At 34.0% G+C, this 25,442-nt stretch overlaps 13 protein-coding genes across 13 annotated transcripts; 6 read left to right on the top strand and 7 right to left on the bottom strand.

Moving 5' to 3' along the window:
- Window positions 1-24: 24 nt before the first annotated feature.
- Window positions 25-702, bottom strand: EFG1 (Efg1p; the record flags this gene model as incomplete). Its single annotated transcript, XM_003956921.1, has 1 exon — window positions 25-702. One exon carries the CDS (start codon window positions 700-702, stop codon window positions 25-27), a length of 678 nt encoding a protein of 225 aa, XP_003956970.1.
- A 291-nt stretch (window positions 703-993) lies between these two features.
- KAFR0D01870 (uncharacterized protein) lies at window positions 994-1,566 on the bottom strand (the record flags this gene model as incomplete). Its single annotated transcript, XM_003956920.1, has 1 exon — window positions 994-1,566. One exon carries the CDS (start codon window positions 1,564-1,566, stop codon window positions 994-996), a length of 573 nt encoding a protein of 190 aa, XP_003956969.1.
- Window positions 1,567-2,618: 1,052 nt separating this feature from the next.
- LCB1 (serine C-palmitoyltransferase LCB1) lies at window positions 2,619-4,292 on the bottom strand (the record flags this gene model as incomplete). Its single annotated transcript, XM_003956919.1, has 1 exon — window positions 2,619-4,292. The coding sequence occupies one exon, from the start codon at window positions 4,290-4,292 to the stop codon at window positions 2,619-2,621; it is 1,674 nt and encodes a 557-aa protein (XP_003956968.1).
- A 989-nt stretch (window positions 4,293-5,281) lies between these two features.
- On the top strand, window positions 5,282-5,473 carry COX17 (copper metallochaperone COX17; the record flags this gene model as incomplete). Its single annotated transcript, XM_003956918.1, has 1 exon — window positions 5,282-5,473. One exon carries the CDS (start codon window positions 5,282-5,284, stop codon window positions 5,471-5,473), a length of 192 nt encoding a protein of 63 aa, XP_003956967.1.
- Window positions 5,474-5,576: 103 nt separating this feature from the next.
- Window positions 5,577-6,962, bottom strand: YEH1 (sterol esterase; the record flags this gene model as incomplete). Its single annotated transcript, XM_003956917.1, has 1 exon — window positions 5,577-6,962. The coding sequence occupies one exon, from the start codon at window positions 6,960-6,962 to the stop codon at window positions 5,577-5,579; it is 1,386 nt and encodes a 461-aa protein (XP_003956966.1).
- A 1,136-nt stretch (window positions 6,963-8,098) lies between these two features.
- On the top strand, window positions 8,099-10,600 carry PUF3 (mRNA-binding protein PUF3; the record flags this gene model as incomplete). The annotated part of the gene is made up of 1 exon (XM_003956916.1): window positions 8,099-10,600. The coding sequence occupies one exon, from the start codon at window positions 8,099-8,101 to the stop codon at window positions 10,598-10,600; it is 2,502 nt and encodes an 833-aa protein (XP_003956965.1).
- Window positions 10,601-10,705: 105 nt separating this feature from the next.
- Window positions 10,706-11,023, bottom strand: EMC6 (Emc6p; the record flags this gene model as incomplete). The annotated part of the gene is made up of 1 exon (XM_003956915.1): window positions 10,706-11,023. One exon carries the CDS (start codon window positions 11,021-11,023, stop codon window positions 10,706-10,708), a length of 318 nt encoding a protein of 105 aa, XP_003956964.1.
- Window positions 11,024-11,260: 237 nt separating this feature from the next.
- Window positions 11,261-12,382, top strand: HGH1 (Hgh1p; the record flags this gene model as incomplete). Its single annotated transcript, XM_003956914.1, has 1 exon — window positions 11,261-12,382. The coding sequence occupies one exon, from the start codon at window positions 11,261-11,263 to the stop codon at window positions 12,380-12,382; it is 1,122 nt and encodes a 373-aa protein (XP_003956963.1).
- Window positions 12,383-12,611: 229 nt separating this feature from the next.
- TFG1 (transcription factor IIF subunit TFG1) lies at window positions 12,612-14,753 on the bottom strand (the record flags this gene model as incomplete). The annotated part of the gene is made up of 1 exon (XM_003956913.1): window positions 12,612-14,753. The coding sequence occupies one exon, from the start codon at window positions 14,751-14,753 to the stop codon at window positions 12,612-12,614; it is 2,142 nt and encodes a 713-aa protein (XP_003956962.1).
- Window positions 14,754-15,413: 660 nt separating this feature from the next.
- On the top strand, window positions 15,414-21,242 carry UBR1 (E3 ubiquitin-protein ligase UBR1; the record flags this gene model as incomplete). Its single annotated transcript, XM_003956912.1, has 1 exon — window positions 15,414-21,242. The coding sequence occupies one exon, from the start codon at window positions 15,414-15,416 to the stop codon at window positions 21,240-21,242; it is 5,829 nt and encodes a 1,942-aa protein (XP_003956961.1).
- Window positions 21,243-21,511: 269 nt separating this feature from the next.
- Window positions 21,512-21,783, top strand: QCR9 (ubiquinol--cytochrome-c reductase subunit 9; the record flags this gene model as incomplete). Its single annotated transcript, XM_003956911.1, has 2 exons — window positions 21,512-21,514; window positions 21,586-21,783. 2 exons carry the CDS (start codon window positions 21,512-21,514, stop codon window positions 21,781-21,783), a joined length of 201 nt encoding a protein of 66 aa, XP_003956960.1.
- Window positions 21,784-21,972: 189 nt separating this feature from the next.
- On the bottom strand, window positions 21,973-22,281 carry TIM13 (protein translocase subunit TIM13; the record flags this gene model as incomplete). The annotated part of the gene is made up of 1 exon (XM_003956910.1): window positions 21,973-22,281. One exon carries the CDS (start codon window positions 22,279-22,281, stop codon window positions 21,973-21,975), a length of 309 nt encoding a protein of 102 aa, XP_003956959.1.
- Window positions 22,282-24,138: 1,857 nt separating this feature from the next.
- RNR4 (ribonucleotide-diphosphate reductase subunit RNR4) lies at window positions 24,139-25,179 on the top strand (the record flags this gene model as incomplete). The annotated part of the gene is made up of 1 exon (XM_003956909.1): window positions 24,139-25,179. One exon carries the CDS (start codon window positions 24,139-24,141, stop codon window positions 25,177-25,179), a length of 1,041 nt encoding a protein of 346 aa, XP_003956958.1.
- Between the last annotated feature and the right edge of the window lie 263 nt (window positions 25,180-25,442).

Here is a 25,442-nt window from a genome sequence, read left to right as displayed (position 1 = left end):
TATATGCATCTAATTATAAAGTATCTACTCAAAGAAATCATCGTCCTCTTCTTCTGCTTCTTCTTCGTTATTGTTTCCGGAATAATCGTTTGTAGTTTCAGAAGAGTCATGTGAAAGGTCGATACCAGTTCCTTCTTTGTTCAATTTCTTACCCTTTAAGATATCTTCGAAAGACACTGGTAGAGTACCTTCTTTCAGTTGTGTAGCCACTAATTCACGGAAAGTTTGTCTCTTAAGAGCAGTCTTTTTGGCTTCCTTGGATTCTACGTCGGTATTAGTTGGATATAGAGCAATATATTTCTCAATTTTTGGGAAATTTACAACGTAACATAAATCAATTTTTCTCTCCAGCAAATCTTTTTTATTCTCTTCATTTGGCTCCTTTTCTAATTTTTTCAAACTTTGTGAATACTTCCTCATTGCCTTTTTTCTTTCAAAGAATCTGACCATATGATATTTACTAGCATTTTTTTTAGCTTTCTGTTTCAAAACAGCGCTTTCTAATTCTAATCTAAGAGCCTGAAGGATTCTTTCCTTCTCTATAATGACTGTATGTGGTAAAATGTCCTTCTTTTTGGATAATAATCTTTCTAGATCTCTTATTCTCTTCTTAATCTTATTGGCCCCAGCATTTAAAAATTGTGCCATTTCTAAGGATGATCCCGCCGATTTGGCCTTTCTCTGATATTTTGATTGTGCCATGGTGTACTTTTAGGTGCTAGTACAGGTGTACGATAAGAGTTTATGATACTGTTATTATGATTAAAAGTTTATGTGAACGTCAATTGAATTTTTCGATGAGCTATAAAATTTTTCTTACTGTATTGAAAAATAAAGTTTTCCGAGAACAAGATATCTGACAGTAATGAAAGGCTAGAAAAGTGTATATCAAGAAGTATTGAACAATAAAAATGTAGTGAAGAATAACTAAAAGAATTTTGGAAAAAGAACATATATAATAACCCAAATAAGGCGAAAAAGAGATACTATAATTCAGTTTTTCTTCTTTCGCCCAAGACCGAAGAAACCTCTCTTTTTCTTCTTTTCTGCAGAATCTTCTGTCCTTACTGGATTGTTTTGGTAAACAGGTTGTTCTGAGTATGTTTGGTTGTAGTTGATGCCATTGCCGTAGGTGGGTTCACTTCCAAAATAGAAATCTTGTCTGACATGGAACCCTAGTTGTGGAGTTTCTATTTGTTGAAACCAGTATGGGTCTCCACTGACGGCATATTCGAATCCTCTAATGGTATCCAAGGGTCTTTCATCTCTTGATCTTGTTGGATTTGAAACATCTGGAACATCAATAGGTTGACCAAAGACATCTCTTGGTTGTACAAACTGGCCATCTTCCGTCGCAAAGAACGACCTTTTCTTTAAATTCTCATTAAACGTGTCTGCTGCTTGTTCGAAAGGTTGTGCCTCCTGGACGGCCTCCAAAATGGGATCATGGACAGAAGCGGTACGTATCTTCAGTCTTTCTGCGTCTTCTTTTGATACTTTAATGTCAGAGTGACGGTTACCACCACTGTTTCCACTTGCAGAAGATTTCTTTCTAAAATGCACCATTTATAATCCTTTTATTATAAATTATCGATACAGTTGTTTTTTGTTATTAGCTATAAGGATCAGTGAGCTTTTGTAATATCCTCAAGAAAATATAGTCTGTGGTTTCTCTACTCAATAAAATGCAGTAAAATGTATAATAAATAACTCCTTAAAGAATTAAAAATTTGTTGACGTTACTTTAGAAAAAGTCAGTTACTGGCACAGTACATATATAATACACAAAAAAATGGGATCCTGTATAGAAAAGTGGCAGAGCCTGACGAAAATTTTCTCAAGCTTCCATTCTTATGTTAATCAGATATTGGACTCATTTTCGACAGAAGAAGAAGGAGATGATGATGCTGATGATGATGATGACGACGCCTCGAAGAACAGGCTCGAAAACGCTCTCCGTCGAATGCTTAGATCGAGCCTGCCTAAGGCACACCGACACAATAGGGCGGCGGAGAGGCGGAGAGGCGGAGAGGCGGAGAGGCGGTGCCTTTGGTAAGCACAGAAAGAGAAAAAACCGTACAAACATCAGAAAATTCTTTATAGAAAAGTAACGTAATATACCGCCTTGGGAAACGGCTTCAAACGATGCCCGCCCAGACAGGGGTGGAGCAAAACGCACTGCTTTTCTTGACGCGGACAGTTCTTCGTAAGCGCATTTCAATCTAGCTGGAAACGGAAATGAAGGTATGCATTTCCAATTTCCTTAAAAGTACGTTTGAAGTTGGACTGTGGGCCGTTCTCTCTGGAAGGCTTAGGCACACTGCTTTTCTGTTCACCGGACTTTTACTTCAAGCGGGTAACACAGGAAGCAGTTTGTAAGCTCATATTGTAAACGAACAATAAGCCATGATTCTAAGGAAGATAGTCATCGGTTATTTGTTTGGCAAGAGTTGTAGGACAAAACGCATTTTTGGTCCTTCTCGTCGCAAGATAAATTACTACGTTTTAAGTGGACACCTGCTTTGGTAAGTTAATGTGTATGTATTATTGTGTATATAAATGATTATTTAAATATGGTACTATATTTTAGATTGGTAAAAACAAAGATTGTCCCCGCATTAAGCTTGAGTAGAGCATAAGCTGACCATGGATTCAACTATGTTATCACAAGCTTTTGTCAATTCTTCTTCAGTCATTTCAGAATTGCAACAAATTTTCAAACTTGGAACAATAGGTAACGTTTCGTGTTTAGCAATGATTATGTTTCTGGTTATTAGTACGTTCCATGTCTTAAGGGTATCGTCCACAATATCTTGCAAAAATTTTTCCTCCATCTCACTTGGTTCGAAATATTTGTTGGTAACACTCTTCTTTTGTAATTGAACCATTGTATCATATAATAATTCTTGCGTGTAACCAAACACATTTGATCTGAATTGGTCATTTAATTTTAAATGTAAGATTGGAGAATTTTCATCAGAAATTATTTCAAAAAAATTTTTGATCTTTTCATTTTTATTAAATTTATCGAATAATAATTTACTCAATCTTTGTAATTTCGATACAGCAGAATTATCATTATCCATGATTTCTAAAACTTTAGAAACGGCAGTTGTAGTGTAGGCAGGTAAACAGGCAGAGAAACAGTAAGCGTTAGAACCGATATGTTGATGGTTTGACATGACTTTATCACCAAGTGCGAAACCGCCTGATGAACCAAGGGCCACAGCCATGGAACCGACAGTGATATCGACCGAAGAGGCACGATCCATGTTGAAATGTTCAGTTAAACCACGACCTGTCTTACCTAAGACACCTAATGATAAAGTTTCATCAACAAATAATCTAAATTTGTGTTTCAATTTTAATCTAACTAAATCTGGTAGAGGAGCAATATCACCAGAGTTATGGAAAATACCTTCAGTAACAATAAACTTTCTTGGAATTGCAGGTAAGTTTTCCCTCTTTTCTGATTCATTTATCTCAGTTAGCATAGCATCTAGATGTTCCATGTCATTATGTTCAAAATAGTAAACTGTGGATCTACTTAATTGTAATGCGTTTTGTAACGAAAGGGAAACCTGATTATCAGCAATGATCACATCACCACGCTTAGTGAAAGCAGGAATAACAGATGGAGAAACACAGAAATCTTGACCATATAAGACGGCACCTTCAGTATTGAAAAATTTGGCTAAATTGTATTCAAGATTGTTATGAACGTCTTGATTACCATAAAAACCTGCAGGACCACATGCACCAACACCATAATTCTTTATCGTCTGTTTTGCAACTTGAACGACTTCGTCTTTCTTTGATAATTGTAAGAAATTCATTGAAGTTAAATTGAAGACATTTTCGAATCTTTCTTTATCGTTATCACGGGTAAAATTAATGTAATTATTAGCACCAGAGCCAATTACCACTGGAATCTTAGCTAATCTCCAGAAATCACGGGTTTCCGCGGCATCAGTAATTGGTTCAGGTTCCCATTCATCAATGAGATTATCAATCTCAGCAGGTGTTAAATTTGGTCTATTTGATTGCAATCCCTTCCTTTGCTGTGGCTTAGATAAGTAGTAGTAGATACCATAAAGGATCAAACCTATTTCCACGGCAGTTCTATATGGATCATCATGAGTAGATTTACTCAAATAACTTGTGACATAATGTCCGCCAGGTACTCTATTCAACACTAAATGAAGAAAGTATAGAGTGTATGAGAAAGATGTCACAACGAACTCAGGAATAGGAATGGAACTTGGTAATACTTCAGGAATTATAGTATTCATGTTCAATTATTTTTTTTCTCTATCTAATTATTGTACCTGGATCAAAAGAACAGGATGAAAAGGACAAAGTCAGTGCTTATTTGACGATTAATATGAGTAAGTGTACTAGCAAATTGTCTGCAAGCGACTTTTCTTTCGACACCTTCTATTCTAATCAGGAATGCTTGTCTCCTATATACAAATGTTTATTATATATTTCACCTCGAGAATTGCAACTGCCATTTTTACTACGCACAAAAGATGGAAAAAAAAAAAACGAAGTCATTAGAAACGACTAATGATGAGAAGAACGACCAAAATGGCATTTGGAATCGAACTTTAGGCATTTGGCAGCAGACGGTCGAGTGACATTCCGCAGCATTGCTCATGGGAGAGCATTCAGTGAGCCCTGTTGTTTCTACAGTTGTTTCTCTGGCCTTCGGTTGGTGTAAGTTGGCATCTATTTTAATTTGCTCTCGTAATTAGCTCTGTGAGTCGTTAGAAATCAGAAATTTTGATGTGGCAGAGTTTGTGCCAGATTACTGCCACTTGTAGTAGGTGCAGGGTTATCCTAGGCAGTACGGATACACTTTCCTAGTCGAGCAACAGTGAGATATAGGCCATTCCCAATCTGTGGCACGTGATCAAAAGAATCTTTATAATAACAGCCGGGCACGCACCCATTCGTTATATTCCTCGATGCCCATACATATGTTGTTTTGCCACTTCATTGGCTCTCATTTAGGCATTCCCAGTTAAGCAGACCACATTAGCTAGTGTTATGTTTGCCATAACCAGCATGTCCTTACTATAGACGTGACTGTGTATTCGATTTTCTTGCTTACATACTTTGTTTCCTCGATATTCAATTTATCTTAAAATTGATTCGATTATCGGACTTGATTTGCAAGGCAAATTAGTAACATCGAGGAAATTACAAATACGCATATAAACTTGTTAAAAGGGTTTGCAATAAGAAACATTGGCTTAAGAGGATTGTACTAAACCAAATGGTAGAAACTACAGTGTCGGGTCAAAGCCAGAATAATAGTGAGGAAAAGCCTAAGCCTTGCTGTGTTTGTTTAACTGAAAAGGAGGCCAGGGATCAATGTCTATTGTTTAAAGGTGCAGATGATGGTAAATGTAAAGAATATATCGAGAAATATAGGATGTGTATGAAGAGTTTTGGATTTGAGATATGAAGAGTCATAGTATATTTTCATTTCATGTAAATATGTATATATAGTAATTCAAATGTACAAATAAAATAACATAAAAATAAGTCTGATGAGAATGTATAAAAAGTTACTGTTTTTCATTGCTCTTTAAAAAATCTACTATTGGTTTTGAGATTCTCTTATTAGCGTCGGTTGCCCATAGGACATCTAAATGTGAATATTCTTCAATGTACCAAATTTTATAATTGATATGACTCTCATAATGTAAGAAGTGATTGATCAATCTTTCACCGTCTACCAATCTGTCTTGTTTTGGTACAAATAGTAATATATTTGGATTATGTTTTTTTGGATCTTTATTGAACCATGATTCATATTCTGGATAAATTAATTCTGGTGTATTTTTAAATGTTAGTTTGTTCAAATCATTACTTAACCACCATTGCATTAATTTTACAGAGACATAAACTGGTGAGAATAAAAAATGTCTATCTCTTAGATTTGGATCCCAAAGACAATCATTCCAATCGAATAAGTAGTTAAAAATTGCGTAACAAATGAATGAGAAAAATGATTGGCCAACTACTAAATTTCTTACAGTCATCATAATTTCCATAAATATCCTATCACCAAAGATTGTACTACTTTCAATGAATGTAGATAAGATTTGCATGACAATACTATCACTTGTAATTAAGGGACCAGGGTAACAAGCTGGGGATAATGCAATGAAATTATCAATTTTATCTCTAATGTTACTATTGTTATTAATTAAAGCCATAAAGATTTCAGAAGTACCTTGAGAATGACCAATTAAAGTTAATTTATCGGAATAATTATTTTTAGTGTTAACAAAATCCATTAGAGCTAATAGATCGATTTCTGACATTTCTTTAATATCCCAATCCCAATATTTTGGGTCCCAAGTATCGTATTTAAAACCACATCTATTATTACCTAACCAGACGTCGTACCCTTGTTTATGTAAGTAATAGGCAATGGAATCTTTACCACTTGATGCGAATGAACCGCTACTTTGTAGGAGACCATGAATTAATAGAATTGGTTTACGATTCTTTGTTGTTGTATTATGCTTCAAATGCCATACGTCTAAATAATAATTATCCTTTGTTTTAATTTTGAATTCTTCAATTTGAATTCCATACAATGAATAATAATAATTTAACGATGCGACTAATTTTAATTCATCTTTGGAATAAATTCTATTTGGTTTCAAGATTGTTTTCTTTGTATCGTGAACTATATGAATATCATTAATGTCAGCCACGGTAGTCTTTGAGGATCTTGTATCTCTTGGATCAGGTTCGGTTTCTAATGCGGTAGCAGTATAATGATGATACAATGATGCCAATAGTACGAGACCCATGAAGGAATCTACGACGATCATCGAAAAAAAAGATATTATAATGTAGACGAATTTATTAATTATTGATTTAATTAATAATTTCAATTGATATTTTTGATATCGACAGTATTTCATCGGAGAAGACATTGTAGTGATGATAATAATGAGGAGATTAGTCTTCTTATGAATGGATAGGAACGATCAAAACGAATGGGGACAAATTATTATATAAGAGAAGTAAATCAATTAGCGAAAGAAACCAGTATATAAATTAAAAAGAAAGAACGAGCGACAGTCGAGCATTGCTATTATTACTATTATTATTATTATTATTTCTTGTGACAAAATTGATTGCACAAACAACAAGACGCGACGATAACAAAAATAGGGATGGATAGGGTGATGAGAGAAAGAAGAGTCCATTGCAGGTAGCATTACTACGAGAAATTAAAAATAGCAGGAATGAATTTACCACGTGAAGGAATTCTAATTTGGCAAAGTTACGCAGAGTAAACTAATAACCTCGAGAATCCCAATTAAAAAAAAAAAATGTGTTCTGCCGCATTCCTTCTTCTTCTTCTTCTTCTTCTTCTTGGCAAATGAAAAGTTGATTGAACACTTTCTTCTACTGTGATGTCACTTATTATGATTATCATTATTTGCCTGCACTGCCACAAAAACAATTGGGATGATTTTAGGAACGACAACGACAATAGAAGATGCGTGAGTTTCGAGCACATGCGATTGTCACTCGTTTATAAAAATATAAACGATTTTTTGTTTTTTTATAAACGGGCCACGTCAGCAGGATCTCGGCGTTATCCCCGGAGATAAAAAACAAAAGGAGCACGTGATAAATAAATCTGGTATGGGTGTTTTATAAACCCCAGACATCCTAGCAGCAACCGGGTAAACCCCACAATTCCGTTGTCAGTGATATCGTTTTTCTCTCTTTTTTTTTTTTAATTTTTATTTGCCATCCCAAAAGTTAAATTTTTTTTTTTTTAATTCTTCTTTGCGATGAGGAAAAAAGTAAAGAAAATTTTAAGCACAAATCTATATTGCAAGAATTAAAGCTGAAATAGTATTTGGTAATACATATAATTTTTCATTATTTTACTTACTAGTTTACTTAAACTGATCAAAGAGTTCTGTTTTTCCGTTTTCTTTGTTTAGAAAGAGAGAATTACATTCCATTATTATATCCTTCTATTAACCCTACTTTTTCTACTATATTACAATAACTGTGAATTCAATATTCACACTAATTCTCAATAGTTACTATGACTTTGTTACCATCTGATGATATGGTATCAAACCATTCATCAAATGATCCGTGGTATTCTAACGAAAATCAAAATACAACTACCAATTCTAATAACAACACTGCAAATATTATAGACGCCGAATTAGCTTCTATCGTATCCTCATTAAGTGCACTATCAGCTGGTAACAACAATCAACAGATCGGCTCTTTTAGAAGACCAAGTTTTCCAACTAGTGATATTGATTCAGAAATTCTTTCAATGAATAGCGTAGACCAACAACAAACAAATAATAATATGAACTTATTCGATGCTACAAATGTAATGAAAAGAAACGCACAATCTGTTGGTACTGCTCCTCCCTATACAACAAACATCTTCAACTCTCATAATTTGAAAAATAATCAATCTATTAATAATCAACTTATGGGCCAACAGTATTCTGCCACTGTAACAGGTCCCCTATATATGAATGATATTTTTCAAAATAATAGCAACAATAATAATAATAATAATAATAATAGCAGTACATTAAGAGAAAATGCTGGGTTTTATGAAAAATTTGGTAAATCTTTAGTGGAAGGTACAAAAGAATTAGAAGCTGAGCACAACGTTGAAAATGAAACTGTCGATAATAACAATTTCGCAAATAATAGTAGCAGTCAATCAACTTTTGAAGGTTATGAAAATGATAGTTACAATAGTGACATGAATAGTAGTGGTAACAATATTAATGAAAATAATCATTGGAATAATGCTAACACCAGCAATTTCAATTCAAACTATCTTCAACAACAATACTTATATTTCAATCAGCAACAACCATACTACGAAAACATCAATAATAAAAATACAAAAAATACTAATAATATCAATAATCAAGCTGTAAATGTCATGTCAAATGGTTTCCCCTATGGAGTTTTACCAAATTTCAATCATTTCCCAATAATGAATCCATATATGCATCCAGGAATTATTTATCCCCCAACTAATCAAGATATCATTAATCAAAATGATAATAACATCTCGCCACCTGTAGATAATAATAATAGTGACGATTCGTCATATGATTTAAATCAAAAAAAGTCAAGCTCGCAAAACCCTCAGACCACTAACGACAATACTGGTAAATTACATGTAAATAAACAAAAAAATGGTAAGAGAGATAGCAAAAATCAATCTAATCAACAGCAGCAGCAACAGCAAGTTAATCCATATTTAGACCAATTCAACGGTGTGAAAAACAGTAAATTCAATAATAAAGATAACACTAATAATTCTGCATCAACTCCGTCATCATCTTCTAATTTAGCATTGAAAAATTTCAATAAGAATGAATCAAGAAATAAAAAGAAACAAAATACTTCTCAAAATAATAATGCTAATAATAATTATCATAGATCAGCTTTATTAGAGCAAGTAAGAAATTACAAGGATAATAATAATGACAATGAAAAAATGTGTCACCTAAAAGATGTCTTCGGTCATACTTTAGAATTTTGTCAGGATCAATATGGTTCAAGGTTCATTCAAAAAGAATTATCAATCGCAAAATCTTCTGAAAGAGAAGTTCTTTTCAACGAAATTAGAGGTTACGCCCTTGAACTATCAAACGATGTCTTTGGTAATTATGTTATTCAAAAATTTTTCGAATATGGTTCAAAGACTCAAAAAGATATCTTAGTTGATCAATTTAAAGGTAAGATGAAAGATTTATCAACTCAAATGTATGCTTGTAGAGTCATTCAAAAAGCTCTAGAATTTATCGAGCCTGAACAGAGATTAGATCTAGTCACCGAATTAGATGATTGTGTCTTAAAGATGATCAAAGATCAAAATGGTAATCATGTCATTCAAAAGGCAATTGAATGTATTCCAATAACTTCCTTACCATTCATACTAAAGTCCTTGATTGGACATATCTATCATTTATCGACACATTCTTATGGTTGTCGTGTCATTCAAAGATTATTAGAATTTGGTTCCATTAAAGATCAAGATACAATTTTAAATGAATTGAAAGATTTTATTCCTTATTTGATTCAAGATCAATATGGTAACTATGTCATTCAATACATTTTACAATTTGATTCAACAAATATTGATGAAACTAAGACTTCAATGATGATGATAAACATAAAGAAAGAAATTATTGATATTGTATCTGATAATGTTGTTGAATTTTCAAAGCATAAATTTGCTTCAAATGTTGTTGAAAAGGCTATTTTATATGGATCTAAAGATGAAAAAGATAGAATCATATCAAAAATTTTGCCAAAGGATAAAAATCATGCAGCAAATCTAGAAGATAATGCACCAATGATTTTAATGATGAGGGATCAATTTGCCAATTATGTTGTTCAAAAATTAGTTTCTGTCACCGAAGGTGAAGGTAAAAAATTGATCGTCATAGCAATTAGATCATACTTGGACAAATTAAATGAATCAAATTCATTGGGAAATAGGCATTTGGCTAGTGTTGAAAAATTAGCTAATTTAGTTGAATCAGTTGAAATATAAAAAGACTAGTAATTTGATCTTAAAGATATTTCCTTTTATTATGTTTTCCTTTGTAGATATATATCTATGTATATGTAAATATTGACTAGAATAAATGAAATTAATCTAGTTTATTAGTGCGTAACTGAAGGTCCATGCCATAACGTAACCTAAAAATTCCCTAACAATATGCTCAAATATCAGATCCCCAATTGAGTTTTCAAGATATTTACTAACCCTGAATTTACAAATAAATGCAACAAAGAGGAAGCTAGATATAAGGTATACAGCAATGAAACTTAAAAAGCCTGACATAGACTCCAGTTGCAGTATACCACTTACTATGCCATTTATTAAGATTATTTTATCCAAAAGGGTCACGTAACGTTTCTTATTTTCAATGATATTACTCTGGGATTTGACTTGTTTTTCAAAATTGTTCATTCTTGTTAGTTAAGTGATGCAGAGACTTCTTTCAATGGGTTTTGCAGTCTCTTATTCTATGTGGGCTTGGTATCATATTGATATGTTTCGTAACTCTAATTTTTTCTATCGTATTCGGGTAATCAAATATCAAATTGGATATTCAAAAAATTTTAAGCTCATCGAATTTTTTGGCCAAATTGATCAGTTAGCTTAAGTATCGAATATAACAAAAGTTATTCAGAAGTACATCAAAAAATGCCATCACAATTGGAAGAACTTGTGTCCTTTTTACACTCGCCTCAACCGGCTGTTAGACAAATAGCGTTAGATAATTTGATCGGTTTTAGTACCGGTCCAGCTTCGTCTTTGTTCAAATATGACAATTTCACTCCAGTTAAAGATTTGAAAGAATTAGCTAAGGAAAACTCGAAAATTTTGGTTCAACAATCTATAACTATTTTGGTCAACCTATGTGACGATGCTACCATGAGAAAAATCATCGCTGATGATACTGAGTTCGTCAAGTATTTGATCACAAAGATTATTGACTTGAAGAATACAAATGCCGATGTTATGTGTATTCTTTTGAGTAACTTAGCTAAGGAAGACACTATAACAAGTGTTTTTGATATGGTAAGAGAATCCTCGAAGGACTTGGACGAAGTTTTCGGAAGCTCAAAACTAATAGACTGTTTGATGGACTGTTTTGTCAAAGGTTATGATAGAGAATTGAATAAATACGCTAACTTTGATTATTTGTCCTATTTCTTCGCCGATATTGCAAGATTCAGAAGGGGTAGAGAGTATTTTATCAATAAACAAGAATATGACGGCGTCTGTCCAATTTCTAAACTACTCGTATTTACTGAAAAATACGACTCAAAGACAAGAAGAGAAGGTGTCGCTTCTACTATTAAAAACTCTTTGTTTGACTCAGAAACCCATGAAAGAATCCTAAATGATGAAACTATCAATCTTCTACCTTATATTTTGTTGCCAATTACAAATTCTAAGGATTCTGAGATTGACGAAGAAGATATGTTCAACTTACCAGATGAACTTCAATTGTTACCAGAAGACAAGGTTAGAGATCCTGTAACTTCGATTATTTGCACTCATTTAGAAAGTATTTTGTTGTTGTGTACCACGCACGCTTCAAGAGAATATTTGAGAGGGAAATCTGTCTATCCATTAATCAGAGAATTACATAAAAATGTAGAAGATGAAGACATTGGTGACTTATGTTACAGGATTGTTAATATGTTGATGAGAGGTGAACCAGAAATAGGTCCAGTTGAAGAAATGCCGGTTAAAAATGCTGAGGATGGCGATGTTGAAGAAGATGATGAAGATGAGGAAATGATTGAAGTTGCATAATTATGTCCTGTACAATTACTACATATAAAAGTTATTGATAAAAGTATGTATAATAATAATAATAATAATAATAATAATAATAATAATAATAATAATAATAATAATAAAAATGAAGGAAAACTATAAGATAATACTGCATCTAAAGGAGGAAACTCTTTTTGAATAAATATATAAACATATTGCATTAATGAAAAAAATAATTATATAAAATGTTCTTGTTTCTTTTGCATCAATTTTTTAATTCCATATGCTCATGATCCACCTTTCTACAAAGTTTTTTGACGAGCTGGAACATTAATTTTTTATTCTCAGGGCCAGGATAACTCCTTCTAATAGCCTTACCAAACTCCTTGACGTTCACTTTACCATCACCTACAGCATCAATAATATCTTGTTCTGTTATTATCGGTATTGAGGTTTTTGTATTTTCTTGAGAAATCTCTTTTGCCGGAGATATTTCATCCTCTTGCTTAATTTCGACTTTAACAGTAGTATTTGTATTTCTATCTGTAGCGTCGATGTCTCTTTGACGTTTCTTTGATTGTTCTGGATTCCATTCACCTTCAGGGAAAGTTTTTAAGATTTTTTTTGTGCCTTTTAGGACAATGATACAATCCTTTATGCTCTTAACTCTTAACTGTGGTGCTAAATTTCTTACAGATGGCGAATTTTCTTTTTTGATAGTTGTTTTCTTTGAAGGAGATTTTTCTCTCTCTTTCTCTTCTGAGTTTTCCTTTTTGACTTTATTCTTACCCTCTTCGCTATGTTCAATATCACTCTCTGAGAGATATGGGTTCAATTCATCATCAGATGAATACAAGGCTGCAAGTTCTGTCTTTTGTAGTGCTTTTTTTATCCTTTCACCTTCTTCATCTATTTTCTTTTCATTGAATAGATCATCTTCATCTTCTTCAGGGAATTCCTTATCATCACGCAGCCCAAGTACATTGGCTTGTAGCATTTCTTTCTTTATACGTTGCTCAGATTCCTTATTTTCTTGTTCATTGCCATCAATAATTGGAGCTTCTTCGTCGTCGGCAAATTCTTCGTCATAATCCAATTCATTTTCTGAATTATCATCATGTTCCTCTTCGTCTCCTCCTACGCCACGTTGATCAGCCACTGTTTTCAGTCTTCTTTTAGTTCTATCGTACCTTGTTGTTGTAGTACCAATGTTATCTAAATGCTTCATCAACCAACGAGGAACTTCACCACTTTTCCTATCCATTCTCTTTTCTGCTTCTTCTATAGTTAAAGTTGCATATTTATTTCTCGCAGTAAACTTATAAACCTTATCTGCAGGAATCATAGTAAAACTACCATCATCTTCTACACTCAGTAATACGTATGAATCAGAATTACCTGCTTCATAAGAACCGACCCAAGTGTTATAACCATCAAAATCTTCCATCACCCATGGATAGAATTCTTCAAATCTTAATTTTTTAGCATTTTCGTCAAGTACTTTCAATTGACGAGTTTTACGTTTTGAGTTACCTCTTCTAGCACGACCACCACCATCTGGGGCGACATCGTATAATGGATCAGTTGTACCTGGTTCATACCCCAAAAGTTCGTTATCCTCTTTTCCATCATATTTAACTAAACCGACTTTTTCTGGATGTTCTGAAATACCTGCTTCTTCTAATTTAGTCACTATCGGTGTAGCGTTATCGGACGTTGGAGCCGGCGTTGCACTAGTAGTGGCACCATCACTTATAGAGTTAGCATCAACATTTGGTGTTGTAGTCGCAGTAGATGCAGCAGTAGATGGTGTTAATAGATTTGGTTGTGGTGGTGCCGTTGTTGCTGCCGTGACGGATGTGGTTGTAGCAGGTGTGGCGACGCCGGGTACACCCAATTTTTCCTGTTCTTGCTTCTTCTTATATTCAGAAATCTCCTTTTGTCTCTGAACAATTTCAGCCCTTGTAAGTTGAAATTGTAAATTCCTAGTATCCTTTCTGTGTAATCTAACTGGTAAATGGAAAGATTCTGATGGTACTAATTTTTTTTTACTTTGAAATTTCAATAAATGAGTTCTCATGTTCTCTAACTGCTCCTTTTCAATAGCTCTCAGTGGGAATTCATTAAATTCTTCTTCTTTCTCCCTTTTAACTTTAGCAGCGCCAGTAGATGATTCCACGCCTAAAAGCTGTTTTTCCCTCGCTTCTATGAGGTCAGGATCCTCTTTCTTAACACTAACTCCATTTCCCGTCTTACCATTCTGTCTTGTCCTCAGAAAGTTTCTCTTGTATCTATCACGTTTGATGAACGGAGAAATGTGATTGATACCAGAACCTCCTCCAGCACTAGCGGGTTGTCCGCCAATCCCATTAGGCCTATTGATAGCATTACGTCTTGGTGCTGACATTATTACTATAAAGTACCCTGTTTCCCGTTAAGAGTCAAGAAATGATCCAGATATTATAAATCTATCTATGAACTTATCCATCCTACATTTATTCCTTTTCTTCTTTGGCCCTTCATGAAAGAAAAAAAAATTGGAAAATTGTCAGCCCTAATTTTCAAAAAATTAGGGTTTATTCTTTTAATTCCGGGTAATCCTCATCGTTTGGGACGTTGAGGGTTACCCTTATTTTCAAAGCGGGTTTTTCTTCTGTCTTATGATGAGGATTAATGTTAGTAAGATTGTTCAATTTAGTATCCGGTTCATTCAAAGTTTGTAAGTTAAATAGTACTTTCCATTGCTTGGCCAGTTCATTTACATTTCTCTCAGGGATCTTAAAGTTCAGTTACTTTTTGCAATTGAATTTTTAGTTATTTTATATCCCATTAGTTAGCATTTTAGTTTAAACTTTTTTTTCTATCTTTCTTTTGGGTTGCTTCTGTCCTTCGATCTACAGAGCTGAGCTAGAAGTACATAAAACAGAAGTTCTTCTTTTCCTTCTTTATTTTAGAATTTATTATTATAGTTAAGACGCCATTCAATCTTCTCTTTAAAAAAATACATTACTGTAAAGCTGGAAAGACTTTTATTTCACTATTATAATACATAGATAGACAGACCAAGATGAGAGACGAACAAGATTTAAGAAATGAGCTTTATACCACTTTAAGATCTATACATAAACTACAGTTTTTCCAAGATGTTAGAGGTCCCACTGCAAGGATTGAGATGGATCATCTTTTGAAACAAATAATATTCAAATTTTTATATTTTGAAATTACAGACAATGGTACTAATTTGTCAAAATTATTCCCCAACAGTCCAGATTATCCTACTTCCATTGATGATTTCTTAAATGATACCAATATTACAAATGAATTTTACAAAATCGATATGAAACAAAAACAGACAAGTTTTACTCATAAGGGAAGAAACTGTGGTCGAAAGTTCAAAGTTGGTGAACCGCTATACAGATGTCACGAATGTGGGTTTGATGATACGTGTGTTCTTTGTATACATTGTTTCAATCCCGCTGATCATGAAAATCATCATATTTACACAGACATTTGTAATGACTTCACCAGTGGAATTTGTGATTGTGGTGATACTGAAGCGTGGAATGGAGATTTACATTGTAAAGCAGAAGAAATCTCCACTGAAGATAAAGATGATACCATGGATGATGAGGCATCTGATAACGTTTCATATGATGAAAAAGTTATGGAAATAGTATTAAGTGAAGCTTTCGATTATTTTATTGACTTATTCAATCAGAACGTTGAACCATTGCCAACTTTTACTAAGGAAATTACCATGAAATTGAGAGAAATGATACAAATGGGGCAAGTTGATGAAATGAATAAATTCCTAATATCTTTATCTTATAAAAATGAATTCATTGAAGAGGCCGAAGAAGCTAAAAATTATACAGTGTTGATTTACAATGATGAATTCCATAATTATTCTCAAGCAACAATGGCACTAAGACAGGGTGTTCCTGATAATATTCATACCGATATTCTGACATCCAAGATTGATAGCGAGGGCAGAGCGATGCTAAAATGCTCTGACGATATTCAGACTCTTACAGATGGGTTTTTCAATGTTCAATCAAACGGATTAAGTGCAACATTCACTTCCTGGTCAGAGTATGTTCATCAAGAAGCATGTAAATATATTGTGCACTGGCTAAATCACTGTTTAACAATTCCAGATAATGACTTCCAACATATGTTTAGAAATGCCCTAGGGAAAGTCCTATGTTTAGAAAGTCCAAATTTACCAGATAAAAATTCTATGATACCGACTTTAGAAGAATTTTTAAACATGAAATTAACTGCCAGCAACGCACTGGACATTCATTACCCTTATAGATTCATCGATTTATCTATATTAAACAACCATAACAAAATTCCTTTAGGTTTCCATAAAACCTTAACTGAGTCCTCCACTAAACATATATCCACAGGATTGAATGAGCATGAAAATATAACTGATAGAAAGTATGCAAACACTAGATTGCAATACTTATTATATTTTGACAATAGATATTGGAAAAAATTGAGAAAGGATCTTCAAAATGTCATCATTCCAACTCTATCCTCCTCCCAAAAATATAAACCAACATTTTGTCAGCAAGTTGTGGAAATATTTAATCATATGACCAGATCAATTGCCTATATGGATAGGGAACCTCAATTAACTGCATTGAGAGAATGTGTTGTCCAATTATTTACATGTCCAACTAATGCCAAAATGATTTTTGAGAATGAAAATAATTACTTTATTGACATTGTATGGTCGATTATAGATATATTTGCCGAATTTTGTAAGTTTGACGAAGGTAACTTTGTGTGGCAAAAAGTCACGAAGAGTAATCCTACAAAAAGTTTAGCATTATCATTTAAACAGGGCCTTTACACTGTAGAGACACTGTTGAGTAAAATTGATAACCCAAATATCATTATGCGTCCGAAAGAGTTCATTTCTATTGTAACTCTATGTAAGCTTTTTAATGGTGCCTGGAAAATTAAGCGTAAAGAAGGTGAACACGTTTTGCATGAAGATCAATCATTCATTCCCTATTTAGAGTATACCACTTCGATCTATTCTATTATCCAAACTATTGAAAATACTTTAAATGATAATATGTTTAACGAGCAGCTATTACTGAACTCTATAAAACTTCTGAACTCTTACTTAAGCCATAGGTCACTTACATACAAGTTGGTAAAGGATTCTTATGAAGTTGTCAAGTTCACTGTTAGTAGCGATAGAGTGGCCTATATGAATCCTATACATACTTTTTTCTCATTTTTGATTGAAAAAGTTCCACTGGCCAAGGGTTACGAAGCAATCTTATATCAAGATGCATTATCCACAACCACTGTAGAAGATCATGCTGAAACGGCTATCACGCACGATGTGACTTTCGATTTTCTCAAAATTTCAGATTTTTCATTAAGAACCATAGTATTATGCTCACAGATAAGTGTGGGCTTCTGGGTGAGAAATGGTATGTCTGTATTACATCAAGCATCATATTACAGGAATAATCCTGAACTGAATACCTACTCCAGAGATATTTATCTAAATCAACTAGCCTTACTATGGGAAAGCGATGACCTTCCAAGGGTCATATATAATATACTGGACAGATGGGAATTATTAGAATGGTTCAATGGTGACGTAGCATACGAATCTACTGTATATCAGGATAAGATTACCCTAATCATGCAACAATTTATATCATTCCTTTATCAGTTACTAACTGAAAGACAATTTTTCCAGAAGTTTTCTTCTGCAGAAGAAAGAAAAATGTTTTATATTAAGAACGCGATCATCTATAATCTGTATTCTAAACCTCTCTCATACTCAAAACTTTTGAAAAAAGTTCCAGATTATTTAACTGAAAATACTACCGACTTTGACAGTGCCTTAAATGAAGTATCAATTTTCATCGAACCGAAAGGTTTAGCTGATAATGGTGTATTTAAATTAAAAGAATCTCTTTATTCTAAAATTGATCCGTTGAAACTATTGAATTTAGAAAACGAATTTGAAAGCAGTGCGACCGTAATCAAAACCCATTTAGCAAAAAATACAAAGGATGATGTTACAAAAGTTATTCTACAGCCTCAAATCACATCACTAAAACATATGGATGAAGAAGCTGCTGAATTAGGTGCCTTTACTAGAAGTACAATTTTTGCCAAAATTATTTATAAACTACTGCAAGTTTGTTTGGATACAGAAGACGGTACATTCTTAAACGAATTATTGCATTTAATACATGGAATTTTCAGGGATGATGAAATGGTAAACGGTAAATCATCTTTGCCAAATGCATTTTTATCAAAGCCCATCTGCAATTTGTTGTTAAGTATTGCTGTTTCTAAGACCGAAAACTTTTCAGGTCACATTACCAGTAAAGCTAACTACTTACTACAAAAAATGATAAATAAAAACTCAAATGAAGTATTTGATTCCTTAATTGCAAGTTTTGGTACAGAATATGTTGAAGAATATAAAGCAAAAAGTCACACGAGTGGAGCAGATTTAGAAGAATCGGAAAAAGAAAGGAAAAAGAGATTAGCAAAGAAACGTCAAGCGAAATTATTAGCAAAGTTTAATAATCAGCAAAGCAAATTCATGAAAGAGCATGAGGACGAATTTGAAGAAAAGAATGACTATGATGATGAGGACGTTGACATGTTGGAAGGAGAAAAAATTGTTGAAGTCGAAGACTTCACATGTTCCTTATGCCAAGATGCTCAAACTCAGGATGTATTTGTCATTCCATCTTATCATGACTACACGCCCATTTTTAGACCAGGTAATATCATTGATGCAAAAGAATTCGCCACGTCATGGGAGGGTTTCACAAATGATAATGAACATCCGACATATATGGATGAGGAACTACTAGATAGTTTACAGATTGATGGCAATGAAGACGCTAGAAAAGTATTCGTTTCCTGTAACCATCACATTCATCATAATTGTTTCAGAAGATATATCCAGAAAAAGAGATTTTCTTCTACCGCCTTCATTTGTCCCCTTTGTCAGACGTATTCTAACTGTATTATTCCAGTACACCAAACATCTTCATCTGATACTTCCCTTACTGTAGATTTATTGCTAGAAGGTGACTCGCATACGGTCAAATTGAGCGAATGTTTCAAGCCCTTCAACACCGGGGAATTCAATAATATATTTGATGTGTTTGATGCTGTATTCTCAGATTCCCAATCATTCGATAAAAGATATCATAAAAATCAAGATTTTGGAAAAGGAGTGACTGCTTTGGTTTTAGCCAATCACTGGACGAACACCATATGTATGCTAGAAGTTGCTTCTAGGTGGGAGAATTTGCCCCATAAAAACTTTTTAGTTGGTAAGGAGCAAAAATATAAGACATTAAAAAACATCCTAGTTTTTATTATTCTGATTGTTAGTAATGTCAGCTCACCTGCCCCTACCGACAAAGTTTATGTCAACAATGCTGGTCACATTTATAATCAAAATCAATTGTTCCAATATATCACGAGACAGGTATTGTTTTCTGATGAAACGACTGTGAGTATCATTACTGATGCTCTTAATATGTATTCCGTCCAATTTTTGAAAGATTTTTTCCTAGAACTTGAAGGAGCAAATATTGATGATCTCTATGAAGAGGCCATTAGCTTAGGAACTGTTTACAAATACGACCAAAAATTACTGGGTCTCTTGAACATGACTTGTGGAGCACATTTCTCCATGCCTCTTTTCTCAGACGAGTTGAAAACCAAAATCTTCAATTTGGCCTATTCAAGTTTGTTAAAGAATTTGTTACCATCATTAAGAAGGTGTTTAATTATGTTGAAAGTTTTTCATCTGTTGTTAGATGAGTCAGAATCAAGTCCCTTTACCATTAAAAATATCAATCTCGAAAAAGATATATATAATGCGGACGAATTTCAGTTACCACAGTATATTGATAGATTGATTTTCATTTTAACGAATTTTGAGACAATTGGAGAATTTTTGAATGGTAGAAATATATCACAGCCATTCAAAAATGAAGATCTCATCAGGAACGTTCCTCACGAGTACACGGGTATTGTAAAATTGGCAGACTTGTCACAATACTTGAACACTTATGTCACTAATGCTAAGGCTTTGAGTTTACGTGAAGAAAACAAAAATACAAAAAACTCTACAAACAGACTCGATTTTAAGATATGTCTAACTTGCGGCGTCAAGATTCATCAAAGGTCTGATAGGCATGAAATGTCAAAGCATTTAACAAGACATTGCTTCAAGCCATTTAGTGCATTCTTGATCCCTAATACTTCAGAAATTTGTTTATTCTTAAGTAAGCCTGCATCAAGTATATGTGTGGCTGCCCCCTATTTGAATTCGCATGGTGAATCAGGTAGGAATGCTATGAAGCGCGGTGATTTAACAATGCTGAATTTGAAAAGGTATGAGCACCTGAATAAATTGTGGATCAACAATGAAATCCCAGGCTACATCAGTAGAGTTATGGGTGACGAATTTAGAGTAAGCATTCTCTCTAACGGGTTTTTATTTGCGTTTAATGGTGAGGGGCGTGCAAGAAGAGTACCGCCAACAAATGCTAGTGATGATGAAAGCGAAGATTTCCCAGAAGGTGGGGATGAAGACGACTTTGAAAGTGATGACGACGATGATGAAAGATTTGGAGAAGGTTTCAATCATATTAATATACCTCCTGGAGGAGATGTTAGAGATTTTTTTCAAATCTTTGAAACTGTCAGAAATGCCATGGAGGACAACGGTGCCAATCCAAATGAGGGCGTTGATTTAACAACGCCATTTTTGCAATTTTTTGGACCACAATTCAGAGGAGCAAGAAGAGACAACGGCGACCAAGATGATGATAATGTCGACGATGATAGAAATTCGGATACTGAGCCAGCTTGGTGAACGAATCATTTAACCTTGTAAGCGACATTTATTCAAATTTCCTCTTTGGGCCAAATTGTACGCTTTACCATCATTTGGAACGATCCAATAAAAACGCTTCGGACAATTGTAAATGTATACTATAAACTACTAGAGAAAGATTAACGGAGATTAGGTATTAACTATCATTTATATAAAACTCTCGAATCAATAGATAATTGCATTTTTAAAAGGATTAAAGTATATAAGTGTATTGAGAGTGTGCCCTTTCCTGTATAACAGATAGAGAAATGGTATGTAGTAGATTTGAGTTTGCGAACGTAGCAGGGGGATTAGAATTATACTAACATTAATGCAACTGTAGTCATTTTCAACTGTTTATAAAGTCTTCTTCAAAAGAAACTCCGTATTTGTAGGCACGATATTCTTATCTGCATTTGTATTTCAATCTGTATTTGATTCTGGTGTCACTAAATGGTTTGAACATCATAATAAGGGGAAGCTATGGAAGGACGTGAAGCTTCAGATACCAGGAGCTGAAGAAGGAGAGGAGGAGGATTAGCAGCATGGTATGTCAATATTGATTTTTCAAATGCTCTATAAATCTATAATTCGTTCATGAGAGTGAGGGACCTATGCCATGTAAAGGGAAAGCTAAATAGTCTAAGCCAGAACGCTTAGTTATATTTATTAAGAGTTACATTTGAATATAAAATAACAGTGACAAATAAAATTCATATGCAAGATTTTACTATATTTCACCGCTTGTAGAGGGGTCTTGAATTCTTGCAATATATGTCTTAGAAACAGTGTTCCAAGCTTTTAGATATTTGTTGAGGCATTGATCGACACAGTTTGGTTGTGGATCACTGTAAGGGTTTGATAGGCATTTTTGGAAACAATTATCAGTTATATTATTGACTAATTCAGTTGCGTTAGCTAATGCTAGTTCTTGTTGTACTTGATTCTTCAAACTCTCAACAGGGGAAGGCTTCGATATGATTGATGCAGTATTATTAATCTCGTCATTCTCTTTGCTTCTACCTAGCGAGAATACCATTGCTTTGTTTGATTGATTATATCATTGTTTGAAAATGAAGCATCTCTTTTTTTTCAGCTGTTTTATATTTTATGGGAAACCGAACCGAGTTGCTGAATTAACTACATATCCATTGGCGGTACACGATTTTATGATGTGGTTAAAAATATTCAATGGTAAGTATAACTTGCTTTAAAACATTTCATATATCACTATGATATCTTATCATTTTCATTTTATCGCTGCTGTCATCACTATGGCAACTTGCTTTTTTCGTTTACATAGTAACCGCTCGATTCCTTCCCAATTCGGTAAGATAGTAGGCGCATTGGTCGGGTTAAAAAAAGAGGATTTTATCCAAATTTGGTAAACTAACCGCTTATTAATTGTTTATTTCAGATATTCCAGTATCGATGTGGGATCTCTAATAGGGGAAATACAAATGCTACATGTCAAGTAAAAAGTATAAAGAAAAGCGAGAAAATTAAAAAGATGGGGACTGTGCTCATCAAAAGACACTTCAAGATGCAAAGATCGATAGCATGGTGAACTACGCCTATCTTATCTAGCAACTACTTACCATGCACTAGCATATCGTCTTGTTATCTTAGTCGTGGGCGTCTGCAATAATAATACTTCAACTTCAATTTTTCCTGATTCCATCGTTGCTATTTCTAGTTACCATGGCAAATTTTTTGAAAGGGCGTTTTCTGTCGCCTCCATTCCTTCCTCTCTTTTACTTGTTCTCTGTGCCTTCGCGGTGGCCGCCCCCCTTTCGTACTTCTTCTTCTTCTTTTCTCTCTTGTCATTTCTCCATAAAATATCACAGTACGTGGACTCGACGCTATTCTACGCCATTTATTATTCTCCAAGAAAGAGAGGGAAGAAAAAGAAAAGAGAAGTCCAATATTAAGACATACGTATTTGGGCATGCTGAGTTTGATGGCCCTGTGCATACTTGCCTGTCAGCACTCGATGAAAAATTTGTTTTTTCTTTTTGCTACTTTCCGTTACCCCTTTTTTCTTACGTACACCAGCAACCGTCCGTTGTGCGAATGTATCTCAGACCAACAAAAACAATAAAAAAAACATATGGGACTTAATAATCAACTGTAACGCGTACGCGTGAAAAGTGCGTAACTGTAACCTCACACCCACACAGCGCACCCACATATCTTGTACGAAGTAAAGCAGAAAAAAATACATTGATTTGCTTCTGCGATTGTTTCTCTGACGGAGGGCCTCATGTGTACTTTTCCCACACCACTGTTTTCTTCACACTTACTAATGCAAAAAATTAGAAGAGAGAACTTTGCCATGGTTACCCAGATTTGGACGGAGAATCTCCTGTACAACTTCACGATTTCACGGTACAGAAGAAAATTTTATTGCATACTTGCCTTCACCCGTTGCCACAACAACAGAGGTAACGTTGTTTCTTTTTTTATTTTAATTGGTTTTCCCACAGAAAAATTGGTCCATCGAAGTTTAGCATGCTGTTCTTTCTCAGAAATCATTGAAGTAGTCTCGTCTAAATCTCTCCTATTACCAGTTTAGTTCCTCTTCTCTTTTTTTCTGATTTTGAGAAGTTGATTACTAGTAGTAGGAGTCGTGCCAGTAGTAGTACTACTTACTACCTTAAATTTTCCAGTTTTCTACTGGACTTATTTTTTTTTTCAATCTTGAAAAATTTTCTCTTGCATGAAATTGATTTTTTCTTATATAAACCCCTTCAATGATTAATTACAAAATCTAATAATCCTAATTCAATTATAATTTACTTTTATTGTTATTTTATATAAATCATCAATATCATCCACCTTTTTTTTGTTATCCCTCTAGCATTTTTGCATACATTCCAAAAACAACTATATTATAATGTCTTCTGAACACGAACAATTCTTGTCCCAATTCGCTGAACAACGTTCTGCTTTAAGGGAAGCTGAAAAGGATGAAATCCTTTTGATTGAAAACAAGCGTAGATTCGTCATGTTCCCAATTAAATATCACGAAATCTGGGCTGCTTATAAGAAATTAGAGGCTACTTTCTGGCCTGCTGAAGAAGTCGATTTAACAAAGGATGTTGATGACTTCAAGAAATTAAACGAAGACCAAAAAGATTTCTTCGCTAGATATTTAGCTGCAGCTACTACCGGTGAAGCTAACTTAGTTAACCATCTTATTGAAAGATTCTCCGCTGAATTACAAAACCCAGAAGGTAAGTCTTTCTACGGTTTCCAAATCATGGCCCAAAATGTCTACGATGAAGCTCACTCCATGATGATTGACACTTTCTTTGACGGTGCCGAAAAAGTAAAGTACTTAAACGAATTCCCAACTTCCAAAGAAGTTACTGCTAAATTAAACTTCAGAAAAGAATGGATCGAATCCCCAGAATCTTTATACGGTGAAAGATTAGTTGCTTTAGCCGCTAAGGAAGCTCTTTTCTTAGCTGGTGCCCGTGCTGTCATCTTCTGGTTCATCTCTCAAGGTCTATTCCACGGTGTTACTCACGGTATCTCTAACATCACCAGAGACAGAGGTTTCTACTCTGACTTCAACTGTTTATTATTCGCCCATTTAAAGAACAAGCCAAATGCTAAAGTCGTTGAAAAGATCATCGTTGATGCCACCGAAATTGAAAAGAACTACATGGCCGACCTATTAAAGGTTGAACAATCCGGCTTAAAGTCTGCTCAAGTCAACCAATACGTCGAATTCTTAGCTGATTCCCTATTAGCTTCCTTCGGTAACGAAAAGCACTACAACGCTGCTAACCCATTCGAATTCATGGAAGGTAAGACTACCATCGGTAAGACTAACTTCTTCGAAAAGACCGTCTCTGACTACACCAAGGCTAACGAATCTACTACCAAGGCTGCTTCTCACGAAGGTTTCGCTTTCAACGAATCTTTCTAGGAATCGTTTAACAAATTAAAATATTTTTAACCTCTACCATTATATTTATCTCTTTCCTTTGAATACGATATCAATTTTTAACGTATGAATATATATATCTATATAAACATAAAAACATTATATGTGATTCTTTACAGATCGGGTCCTCTTCTTTTTTTTAACTGTTGATGGTTTTGCTTGTATTTTTCGATATAGTAATATGCTACACGAACGCGATATTAAACTTAAAGTAAATACTTGATAAACATCGAAGAAAATGAAAA

Source organism: Kazachstania africana, chromosome 4 (genome assembly GCF_000304475.1).
Source record: "Kazachstania africana CBS 2517 chromosome 4, complete genome".
Classification (NCBI taxonomy): domain Eukaryota; kingdom Fungi; phylum Ascomycota; class Saccharomycetes; order Saccharomycetales; family Saccharomycetaceae; genus Kazachstania; species Kazachstania africana.
This window is presented reverse-complemented; position numbering and strand designations above follow the sequence as displayed.